Source organism: Hypanus sabinus, unplaced genomic scaffold (genome assembly GCF_030144855.1).
Source record: "Hypanus sabinus isolate sHypSab1 unplaced genomic scaffold, sHypSab1.hap1 scaffold_202, whole genome shotgun sequence".
NCBI classification, from domain to species: Eukaryota; Metazoa; Chordata; class Chondrichthyes; order Myliobatiformes; family Dasyatidae; genus Hypanus; species Hypanus sabinus.
In genome coordinates this window covers 191,157-203,715 of record NW_026780120.1, presented here as the reverse complement: position 1 = coordinate 203,715, position 12,559 = coordinate 191,157, and the positions used below count along the sequence as shown (strand labels likewise).

At 52.9% G+C, this 12,559-nt stretch overlaps 1 protein-coding gene across 3 annotated transcripts in view; it reads left to right on the top strand.

Annotated features, from left to right (window-relative positions):
* LOC132387603 (uncharacterized) overlaps nt 1-12,559 on the top strand; it is a 156,464-nt gene that overhangs the window by 134,374 nt on the left and 9,531 nt on the right. For all 3 annotated transcript variants that reach the window (XM_059959976.1, XM_059959975.1, XM_059959973.1), the window contains 6 exons: nt 620-784; nt 3,038-3,179; nt 3,499-3,575; nt 5,090-5,254; nt 7,534-7,629; nt 10,269-10,364. In XM_059959976.1, coding sequence (XP_059815959.1) covers nt 620-784; nt 3,038-3,179; nt 3,499-3,575; nt 5,090-5,254; nt 7,534-7,629; nt 10,269-10,364 — 741 coding nt within the window. The remainder of the gene's footprint in view (nt 1-619; nt 785-3,037; nt 3,180-3,498; nt 3,576-5,089; nt 5,255-7,533; nt 7,630-10,268; nt 10,365-12,559) is intronic.

The following is a 12,559-nucleotide window of genomic DNA, read 5'->3' as shown; positions in this document are numbered from 1 at the left end:
GAACTCGGAATGACTTTACTGATTCAAACTCATGCGCTTAAATCCCCCCTCCCTTGGGTCTCTGCCACCAGCGGGTCTGCCCCGATCGGGCGGTCTGCCTACCTGCGGCTCCCGATGGCCGTTTGAGTCCCGAGTGTGCGGACCCCCACACCCTCACAAATCAAAAAACCTCTCAACCTCCACTTTACATTTATAAATGACGTGACCTCCACAGCCGTTTGTGGCAATGAATTCCTCAGATTCACCACCTTCTGGCTAAAGAAATTCTCCCTTATCTCTGTTCTAAAGGGAGTCTCTTGTGTTGTGAGGCTCTGCCCTCTGGTCCCAGACTCCCCCACTATAGGAAACATCCTCTCCATGTCCACCCTATCCAGGCCTTCCAATATTCGATATTCCCCCAGACGTTTGACAAGGTCCCTCATGGGAGGCTCATTCAGAAGATGAAGGTGCTGCTGCGGGGAGGGTGGGGTGGAGAGGGAGAGGGCAGCAGCTCAGTGCTGACTGAGGCCGGACCGGACCGTGGGTTGTGAACCATTGATTTACAGTGGGTCCTGATTCACATTCCCCGCTGTACTGTGGGACCGGGTACATTTTACAGTGTTTATAAATCTCATTCCAGGTCCCCATCCCAACGTGGGAGAGGGGGAGGTGACCAGGACCGTCTGCTTCACTGTGAGTGAAAACACCTGTTACTGGAGCCGGGAGATCAGGGTGAAAAACTGCTCCGGTTACTTAGTGTATCGGCTGGGGCCGACAACCGGGAGTAACGCTGTGTACTGTACAGGTAGGTCACCGTTCCCCAGTGACACTGCAGTGTGGTAGTTGTGGGGAAATTCTGGGACGTCCTGAGTCACCAACACACACCACGGGCTGAGTTTTCCAGTCGGCTGCCCTGCCCGTGGTCTGTGATCACCTTTCCCGTATCCCCCTTCACACCGGGGTCAGAATGAAACTGCCCAGTCTGACCTGTGACAGAGATTATAGAACACAGAACAGTACAGCACAGCACAGGCCCTTCGGCCCACAATGCTGTCTCAGCTGCGGGAGAGAGTCTACCCATCCCCTGGAGTGAGGGAGGGTGAGGCTGACAGGAAATAGAGGGAGCAGTCGTGAGAGTGATGGGAGGGGGGGAGTGACATACCGTGGAGAGGGAGATGGAGGGAGACCGAGGGAAGAGGAAGATAGGAAGAGTCCAAGGAGAGAGGGAGGCAGGGAGAGGCCGAGGGGAGGGGGAGACAAGGAGTGGCTGAGGGGAGTCGGAGACTGCAATAGGCCTAGGGGAAGGGTAAACAGGGAGAAACGAGGGGTGGGGAGGCAGGGGGATACCAAGGGGTCAGGGAGACAAGGAGAGGCCGAGGGGTAGGGGAGAGAGGGAGGGGTTGAGGGGAGGGGAAGTGACGGACATCCCGAGGAGAGCAGTAGATAGGGAGTAGGTAACGGGATGGCCGACAGGAGCAGGAGAGTGGAGGAGGCAGAGGGGAGCGTGAGACAGGGAGATGCCGAGGTGACGGGGAGTTAGGCAGTGACTGTGTGGGGAGAAAAGTTGAGAGATGTTGGGGGAGAGTGAAGGGAGAGGGAGTGAGAGACCGAGGAGAGAGGGAGGTAGGGAGATCGAGTGTAGAGGGATCTGAGACTCTCAAAATAGCAATAAATAATGAGAACATGAAAGAATAAGATACAGTCCTTAAAGTGAGATCATTGGTTGTGGGAACATCTCAAGGGATTAGTGTTTGGGTGTTTCTGATTAGTTTTTTAGCTGGGTCAGCACAACATTGTGGGCCAAAGGGCCTGTTCCTGTGCTGTACTGTTCTATGTTCCATGTACTAGAACACAGAATCAGAATCAGGTTTATTATCACTGACAAATGTCATGAATTTTGTTGTATTACAGCAGCAGTACAGTGCAATACACAAGTTACAATAACAAATACATAGAAAATAAATATGTAGTGTAGAAAGAGAGCAAAAATAGTGAGGTAATGTTCACGGGTTCACTGTCCGTTCAGAAATCTGATAGCGGAGGGGAAGAAGCTGTTCCTGAAACATTCAGTGTGTGTCTTCAGGCTCCTGTCCCTCCTCTCTGATGGTGGTAATAGGAAGAGGGCATGTCCTGGGTGGTGGGGTCCTGACTGATGGATACTGTCTTTGTCGATTTCTATTGCACATTTGTTGCTTGTCAGTCTTTGTTTGTGTGTAGTTTTTCATTGATTCTATTGTATTTCTTTGTTCCACTGTGAATGCCGGGAAGAAACTGAATCTCAGGGTATTATATAGTAATATGTAGCAACACACACACACAATGCTGGGAAACTCAGCAGGTCAGACAGCATCTATGGAAATGAATAGTTGATAATTTGGGCCAAGACCCCTCTTTAGGACTGAGAGGGCAGGAGGAAACAGACAGATAGGCATACTTTATTGATCCCGAGGGAAATTGGGTTTTGTTACAGCCACACCTACCAAGAATAGTGTAGAAATATAGCAATATAAAACCATAAAAAACTAAATAATAATAAGTTAATCATGCCAAGTGTAAATAAGTCCAGGACCAGCCTATTGGCTCAGGGTGTCTGACACTCCGAGGGAGGAGTTGTAAAGGTTGATGGCCACAGGCAGGAATGACTTCCTATGACGCTTAGTGTTACATCTCGGTGGAATGAGTCTCTGGCTGAATGTACTCCTGTGCCGAACCAGTACATTATTGAGTGGATGGGAGTCCTTGTCCAAGATGGCATGCAACTTGGACAGCATCCTCTTTTCAGACACTACCGTCAGAGAGTCCAGTTCCACCCCCACAACATCCCTGGCCTTACGAATGAGTTTGTTGATTCTGTTGGTGTCTGCTACCCTCAGCCTGCTGCCCCAGCACACAATAGCAAACACGATAGCACTGGTCACCACAGACTCGTAGAACAACCTCAGCAAGATACCAGAACAAAGATTGGGGGGGCAGGATGAGGTTGTGGTTGGCAGAGAATGAGGATGGGAAACGTGAGCTGTACATTAACACTGAGCATCGTTCTGTCCCTCAATCACAGACTCCGCACTCGGTGATCCGTGTGTAACCCACACCGTCCTGGATCAGCCCTGGAGGAGCATGAATTGCTCCAACACTGAGTGTACCGGTGGACAATGGAGGAATGATGTAAATCTTGCAGTGGGATGGTACAGATTTAACAGGTAAAGTGAGGAGATAATCATTGAGAAACTGGACACAGAAGGGGATTGTAAACAGGGGAACAAGGGGGTGTGTGAATGGGAAATGCAGGGAGACTGGGATCATCAGTGACTACACTGAGATGGGGAGTAAATACAGGGAGAGGGGAGATCCCACATTCTCGGGGTAGAGACAAGGGGGAGGTACAACAGAGAGGGAATTCCCAGGATTGGTGGTTATTGACCAGAGACAGGGTACAGACAGGGTGAGTTAATTTCCCATGTCTCTCTGAGTGAATAAACTCCCTCAGATCAGGGACTGACTCTCTGATTGTTGTTTCAGTTCTGGAGGATGGAAGATTCCGGAGACGGTCGTTCCACAGGGTCGCTGCTCCGGGGAGTTCCCAGGCTGGTTAAACGGTAGGGTCAGAGTTTACATCAGTGGGGCTGGGTTATTTTTGGGAAGTGTCACAATAACAACCTGAATCTCTTCAGAGGGCCCTAGCATGGACACAGAACCCATCTCCCTGAGAGGTCTCCCCACAGTCACTCAGACCGCTCTACGGTCCTGTATCGTCATGGAGTCCGGTGGAGGAGTGACAACTTCCTGGAGTTGGGTTACAGAACTGATCTGCCCACTGACCCCATTCTGGATACGACCCGGAGGAGTTTCAATGACCCCAGACTCATTTCAGTGGTGGGGCAATCTCCAGGGAGTTGGGGGAGTCTGCAGACATCATCGTTCACCAGTTAGTGGGATGTTAATTTTTGCCATGGTAACGTAGTGGTTAGCACGTCGCTATTACAGCTCGGGGTGTCGGAGTTCAGAGTTCAATTCCAGTGTCATCTGTGAGGAGTCTCTGTCCGTCCTCCCCATGGAATGCATGGGTTTTCCCCGGGTTCTCCGGTTTCCTCCCACTCTCCAAAGACGTACCGGGTGGGTTCATTGGTCACTGTAAATTGTCCCATGATGACGATCGGCTTTCTCGGGAGTGTCGAGGGTTGCAAAGGCAGTGTGGCTCAAAGGGTCAGAAGGCCCTACTCACTGTTTTATTGCCAAATAGATAAATAAATAAATAAAATTGACTTATTTTTGTAGAAATGTGGAGAATATGTCAGGAATTAGGAATAATCCTGGAAACTACAGTGTGGATCGAGCTGCCTGAGCAAGTGGTGGATGCCATTTTGATTTCAATGTTTAAGAGAAGTTTGGTTGCTACATGGATGGGAGAGATGGATGGCTGTAGTCCGGGTTGATGGGACAAGGCAGTTTAAATGGTTCAGCATGGACTGGATGGGCCGAAGGGCCTGTTTCCGTGCCGTAGCTTTCTGTGACTCTCTGACCAGTAAGTCTCACGTCAGTGGTAGGGAAGGCAGTGGAGAGGATTCTTATGGATGGGACTGATGAGCATTGGGAAGACCGTGGGTGAATGAGGGACAGTCACAAATGACACCCTCACTAATCAAAAAGCCTCTCAACCTCCACTTTACATTTATAAATGACGTGACCTCTACAGTCGTTTGTGGCAATGAATTCCTCAGATTCACCACCTTCTGGCTAAAGAAATTCTCCCTCATCTCTGTTCTAAAGGGAGTCTCTTGTGTTGTGAGGCTCTGCCCTCTGGTCCCAGACTCCCCCACTATAAGAAACATCCTCTCCATGTCCACTCTATCCAGGCCTTTCAATAATCGATAGGTTTCAGTGAGATCCCCCAGACGTTTGACAAGGTCCCTCATGGGAGGCTCATTCAGAAGATGAAGGTGCTGCTGCGGGGAGGGTGGGGTGGAGAGGGAGAGGGCAGCAGTTCAGTGCTGACTGAGGCCGGACCGGACCGTGGGTTGTGAACCACTGATTTACAGTGGGTCCTGATTCACATTCCCCGCTGTACTGTGGGACCGGGTACATTTTACAGTGTTTATAAATCTCATTCCAGGTCCCCATCCCAACGTGGGAGAGGGGGAGGTGACCAGGACCGCCTGCTTCACCCAGGGTGAAGACAGCTGTTACAGGAGCCAGGAGATTGGGGTGAAAAACTGCTCCGGTTACTTTGTGTATCGGCTGCTGCCAGCACCCTTGAGTTACGCTGTGTACTGTACAGGTAGGTCACCGTTCCCCAGTGACACTGCAGTGTGGTAGTTGTGGGGAAATTCTGGGACGTCCTGAGTCACCAACACACACCACGGGCTGAGTTTTCCAGTCGGCTGCCCTGCCCGTGGTCTGTGATCACCTTTCCCGTATTCCCCTTCACACCGGGGTCAGAATGAAACTGCCCAGTCTGACCTGTGACAGAGATCATAGAACACAGAACAGTATAGCACAGCACAGGCCCTTCGGCCCACAATGCTGTGTCAGCTGCCGGGAGAGAGTCTACCCATCCCCTGGAGGGTGAGGCTGACAGGAAATGGAGGGAGCAGTGGTGTGAGTTAGGGGAGAGAGGGGGAGTGGCGTACCAAGTAGAGAGTGAGATGGAGGGAGACCGAGGGGAGAGGAAGATAGGGAGAGACTGAGTGGAGAGGAAGGTAGGGAGAGGCCAAGTAGTTGCGGGTACAGGGAGAGGCCAAAGGGATGATGTGTGTGAGACAGGGAGAAACAGAGGGGAGGGGTAGTCAGGGCGAGGCTGAGGGGATTGGAGTTGGAGAGATGCCGATGGGATGGGGAGGGGCTGAAGGAAGAGAGAGACGGTGATTGGCTGAGGGCAGGGGGAGATGGAGATGCCGAAAGGGAGGGAATGAAGGGATGGAAAGACACCGAGAGGCTGAGGGAAAGGGGAGACAGGGAGAGACCGAGGGGATGATGGGGTCAGGGAGAGGAAAAGCTGAGGGAGAGATGGTGATAGACCAAGGGGAGGGGCCGAGTGAATGGGGAGAAAAGGTGACTTTTCCGAGGGGTTGGGGAGACATCAAGATCTGAGGGGAGGGGGAGACAGAGGCCGAGGCGAGGGGAATACAGTGAGAGGCTGAGGGGAGGAGGAGACTGAAGGGCTGTGTAGTGTGAGGTAGGGGAGAGGCCGAGGGAGTCGGTGATTGGGAGAGGCCAATGCAATGGAGAGACGGAGAGTGGCCAAGGGGATGGAAAGACAGGGAATTGGCCAAGGGAATGGGGGGCCGTGGAAGGAGAGGTAGGGGTGATGCTGAGGGTGTGGGGGGACAGTGAGAGGCTGAGAGATGGGGGTCCAGGGAAAGGCTGAGAGATGGGGAGTGCGGGAGACGGGAAAGGCCGAGGGGAGGGGGAAATTGAGACAGAGAGGCTGAGACGATGGGGTGACAGGGAGCGGCAGAGGGTAGGCAGAGACAGGGAGAGGCCGAGAGGAGGTGGAGTGAGGGAAATGCTGAGGGGAGGGGGACTGAGGGAGAGGCAGAAGGGAGCAGGAGACAGGAGGTTCAGGGGAGAAGACGGAAGATGTCTGAGGGGAGGGGCCGAGTGGCCAGTGTGACAGGGAGCGGTTGAGTTGACGAGAAAGGGAGAGCCCAAGGGAAGGGGGAATGTGGGAACTCAGGAAATCCAGATATCAGTGACTGATTCAGGTTTGACCAACCCCCCAGCAGGGTCTGCGAGCTCGGGTAACTGTGGTGGGATCACTGAAGGGAAGAATATTCATCTGGGCTTTGACTGAGAGTAGTGACCGGTCACAGACATTCACCAGGGAGAGTTGCTGAACAGGGACTGGATGGTTTTGGTATCTCTTCAGATCAGAGACCTCCTTTCCAAATTGTTGTCCCAGTGGCTACCCATTTCAATTCAACTCCCCATTCCCATTCCCACGTGTCTGTCCAAGGACTCCTGCACTCACCTGATGAGGCCAGAATCAGGATGGAGGGGCAACATCTCATATTGTGTCTGGGTAGTTTCCAAACTGACGGCACAGACACTGATTTCTGTATATTCCAGTAATTTCTCCCCTGTACGGGTTCTCTCTTTTTCAATTCCCATTCTGACTCCCCTCTTAACCCCTCTCTTCTCCTCACCAACCCATGACCTCCCTCTGGTACCCCTCCTCCATTGCTTTATTCTGTCCTCTGTGAATGGATTACTCCTCTTCAGCCCTTCACCTCTTCCACATCTCACCTCCCAGCTTCTCAAATCATCCCCTCCCTCACCCACCCACCTTCACACTCACCTCGGTTCACCTATCACCTACTCCTCCCCACCTCTTTATTCTGGCTTCTTCCCCCTTCCTCTCCAGTGTTGATGAAGGGTCTCAGCCCAAAATATTCACTGTTTATTCCCCTCCAGAGATGCAGCCTGACCTGCTGAGTTCTTCCAGCATTTTGTGTGTGTTGCACTGGATTTTTAGAGTATCTCATCTTTGTGAGTTATTGTCCCTGTTGTTTTGTTTAAACTCTGCCACTCTCCCATGTCTCTGTTACTTTGTTCCAGACCTGGAGGCTTCCACAATGGATCAATCCAATGGATCATCTACAGGACAACCCATCCCATCACCATCCTCTGTCTCAGAGGGACAGAGATCCTCAGGTATCAGGTCTCGTGTCCATTGGGGTTTTTCAGTTTCTCGCTTTGTGACATCGAACCTCTTACATACTGATTCACCTGCTGGATGTGCGTCCTGGTGAGGTGATAGTGATCGTTCAGCTGATCCTTCTATCCATCTTGCATCAATTTCCACCGACATCCATCATCTCTCCAAAGGCAGTGAGAGTTGTTGTGGAGAACAGTCCATGGGGTTGGTTGCTATAAGATGGCAGAGAACTGGTGGGGTGGAGATACATCTCTACCAAAGGAGGTGCAAGGTGCTCCTTCCTTCTGTTACCCTGCTACTCAAATGTGGCTGAAGTGCAGCAAACCTCCTCGCACCTCCCACCCCCACCCGATCAGAGTCACGTGAAGCCATGCGGCAGGTAGTGGATGGTCGTGTGAGCAGCTGGTACACATCACATGTACGGGTTCTGTAACCACTGACACCAGGATGACGATCAGAATCACGTGAAGCCATGGAGCAGGTAGTGGGTGGTCGTGTGAACAGCTGGTACACATCACATATACGGGTTCTGTAACCACTGACACCAGGATGACGATCAGAGTCACGTGAAACCATGGAGCAGGTAGTGGTTGGTCGTGTGAACAGCTGGTACACATCACATATACGGGTTCTGTAACCACTGACACCAGGATGACGATCAGAGTCACGTGAAGCCATGGGGCAGGTAGTGGATGGTCGTGTGAGCAGCTGGTACACATCACATATACGGGTTCTGTAACCACTGACCCCAGGATGACGATCAGAGTCACGTGAAGCCATGGGGCAGGTAGTGGATGGTCGTGTGAGCAGCTGGTACACATCACATATACGGGTTCTGTAACCACTGACCCCAGGATGACGATCAGAGTCACGTGAAGCCATGGGGCAGGTAGTGGATGGTCGTGTGAGCAGCTGGTACACATCACATATACGGGTTCTGTAACCACTGACCCCAGGATGACGATCAGAGTCACGTGAAGCCATGGAGCAGGTAGTGGGTGGTCGTGTGAACAGCTGGTACACATCACATATACGGGTTCTGTAACCACTGACCCCAGGATGACGATCAGAGTCACGTGAAGCCATGGAGCAGGTAGTGGGTGGTCGTGTGAACAGCTGGTACACATCACATATACGGGTTCTGTAACCACTGACACCAGGATGACGATCAGAGTCACGTGAAGCCATGGAGCAGGTAGTGGATGGTCGTGTGAGCAGCTGGTACACATCACATATACGGGTTCTGTAACCACTGACACCAGGATGACGATCAGAGTCACGTGAAGCCATGGAGCAGGTAGTGGGTGGTCGTGTGAACAGCTGGTACACATCACATATACGGGTTCTGTAACCACTGACACCAGGATGACGATCAGAGTCACGTGAAGCCATGGAGCAGGTAGTGGGTGGTCGTGTGAACAGCTGGTACACATCACATATACGGGTTCTGTAACCACTGACACCAGGATGACGATCAGAGTCACGTGAAGCCATGGAGCAGGTAGTGGGTGGTCGTGTGAACAGCTGGTACACATCACATATACGGGTTCTGTAACCACTGACACCAGGATGACGATCAGAGTCACGTGAAGCCATGGGGCAGGTAGTGGATGGTCGTGTGAGCAGCTGGTACACATCACATATACGGGTTCTGTAACCACTGACACCAGGATGACGATCAGAGTCACGTGAAGCCATGGGGCAGGTAGTGGATGGTCGTGTGAACAGCTGGTACACATCACATATACGGGTTCTGTAACCACTGACACCAGGATGACGATCAGAATCACGTGAAGCCATGGAGCAGGTAGTGGATGGTCGTGTGAACAGCTGGTACACATCACATATACGGGTTCTGTAACCACTGACACCAGGATGACGATCAGAGTCACGTGAAGCCATGGAGCAGGTAGTGGGTGGTCGTGTGAACAGCTGGTACACATCACATATACGGGTTCTGTAACCACTGACACCAGGATGACGATCTCTGAAGAGTATTGATAATGGCTGGAGTCACCCATCCTGTAAAGACACTGCTCAGATGAAGGCAATGGCAAACTGTTTCTGTTGAAAAATTTGCCCAGAACAATCATGGTGACGGACAGACCTTGATCACCCATGTGATATGATATGGCACGTAATGATAACGATGCCGGAGAACAAGGACTGAGAGATGCGGTTTGGTGGTGAGCGGATTTCAGTGGTTTTAAACACGGAATACTGGAGGAACTCCACTGGCCAGGGAGCGTCTACAGAAAAGAGGAAAAAGTCAATGTTTCAGGCCAAGACATCTAATCAGGACATCCAGCATCTGCAGATTTTCTCTTATTTGTGATTTAAGTGGTTGTTTCATAATGGTCATCGGGTGAGAGATGGGTGTGAGGTAGAGGAGTGAAGGATGGTAGGGGGGTCAGAGGAGTGAGGAATGGGCACTGAGGGGAGAGGATTGAGTGAAGAGGGAGGGTGTGGACTGTCTGAGGGGATTAGATTGTGTGCAGATCCAGAGGTTTGACCAGTTTCACACTGGTAGATTATAGATGTTTCTGTTCGTGATGACCACTCCCCAACTCATTTTCTCTCTCCACCCTGATCCGCTGCTCGCCTGTCCCCACCCACCCTGTTTCTCTCTTTGCAGATTCCCAGTCGGACACCACTCAGGAACCCCAGGGGTCTGCGACTGGAGGACCTGGTCCGGGTTTGTCCACCACCCCAGCAGGGTCTGCAAGCTCAGGTATCCATGGTTGGGTTCACCAAAGGGAATGATTCTCCTCGGTTTCAGTACTGGAAATTCCTCCTCACTCCCACTGAGGGGGTCACGTGGAGTGACGGAGGTTTGAGGGAGCGAATCGGTGAAGGGACACCGAATGGTTTTGGTTTCTTCCCCCGTCCTGGTCTGGTCACCAGGTCTGGTGTCTCCTCTCCGTCACCCTCCCACGTCTGTGGTCCTTTACTCCAGTTCACTGGAATTCCTCAGAGGAACAAGCCAAAGGACCGTCTACTGGTGAACTCAGCCGGGAACTGTCCCCTGTCCCAGCAGGAGATACATCCTCAGGAACCAAGACCTAGTTTCTGTGGGGAATGGAGAATCTCTCTCACTGGATGCCCTTGTAGCTGATGTACATCGTCTCCCCTGTTGGATGTGGTTTCCCGTGGGGTGGGGATCACCGGTGTCAGTGGCTCGTCCCCTGTCTGGACAATTCTCAGTCCTGCATCGTCTCCCCTGATGGATGTGGTTTCCCGTGGGGTGGGGATCACCGGTGTCAGTGACTCGTCCCCTGTCTGGACAATTCTCTGTCCTGTATTGAGATCCCTCTGTTGGATGTGGTTTCCCTTGGGGTGGGGATCACCGGTGTCAGTGACTCGTCCCCTGTCTGGGCAATTCTCAGTCGTGCATCGTCCCACCTGTTGGATGTGGTTTCCCGTGGGGTGGGGAGCACCGGTGTCAGTGACTCGTCCCCTGTCTGGGCAATTCTCAGTCGTGCATCGTCTCCCCTGTGGGATGTGGTTTCCCGTGGGGTGGGGATCACCAGTGTCAGTGACTCGTCCCCCGTCTGGACAATTCTCAGTCGTGCATCATCTCCCCTGTTGGATGTGGTTTCCCGTGGGGTGGGGATCACCGGTGTCAGTGGCTCGTCCCCTGTCTGGGCAATTCTCAGTCGTGCATCGTCTCCCCTGTGGGATGTGGTTTCCCGTGGGGTGGGGATCACCGGTGTCAGTGACTCGTCCCCCGTCTGGACAATTCTCAGTCGTGCATCGTCTCCCCTGTTGGATGTGGTTTCCCGTGGGGTGGGGAGCACCGGTGTCAGTGACTCGTCCCCTGTCTGGGCAATTCTCAGTCGTGCATCGTCCCACCTGTTGGATGTGGTTTCCCGTGGGGTGGGGAGCACCGGTGTCGGTGACTCGTCCCCCGTCTGGACAATTCTCAGTCGTGCATCGTCTCCCTGTTGGATGTGGTTTCCCGTGGGGTGGGGATCACCGGTGTCATTGACTCGTCCCCCGTCTGGACAATTCTCAGTCGTACATCGTCTCCCCTGTTGGGTGTGGATTCCCGTGGGGTGGGGATCACCGGTGTCAGTGGCTCGTCCCCCGTCTGGACAATACTCAGTCGTGCATCGTCTCCCCTGTTGGATGTGATTTCCCGTGGGGTGGGGATCTCCGGTGTCATTGACTCGTCCCCTGTCTGGACAATTCTCTGTCCTGTATTGAGATCCCTCTATTGGATGTGGTTTCCCGTGGGGTGGGGATCACCGGTGTCAGTGGCTCGTCCCCCGTCTGGACAATTCTCAGTCGTGCATCGTCTCCCCTGTTGGGTGTGGTTTCCCGTGGGGTGGGGATCACCGGTGTCAGTGGCTCGTCCCCCGTCTGGACAATTCTCAGTCATGCATCGTCTCCCCTGTTGGATGTGGTTTCCCGTGGGGTGGGGATCACCGGTGTCAGTGACTCGTCCCCCGTCTGGACAATTCTCAGTCCTGCATCGTCTCCCGGTGGGATGTGGTTTCCCGTGGGGTGGGGATCACCGGTGTCAGTGGCTCGTCCCCCGTCTGGACAATTCTCAGTCGTGCATCGTCTCCCCTGTTGGATGTGGTTTCCCGTGGGGTGGGGATCACCGGTGTCAGTGGCTCGTCCCCTGTCTGGACAATTCTCCGTTGTACATCGTCTCCCCTGTTGGATGTGGTTTTCCGTGGGGTGGGGATCACCGGTGTCGGTGACTCGTCCCCCGTCTGGACAATTCTCAGTCGTGCATTGTCTCCCCTGTTGGATGTGGTTTCCCGTGGGGTGGGTAGCACCGGTGTCATTGACTCGTCCCCTGTCTGGACAATTCTCTGTCCTGTATTGAGATCCCTCTGTTGGAGGTGTTGTGTGTGGGCTTTGAAAGGAAGGTGCTGTAACTTTCAACAACAAGCCACTGTGGCTGTTTGTGTGGCG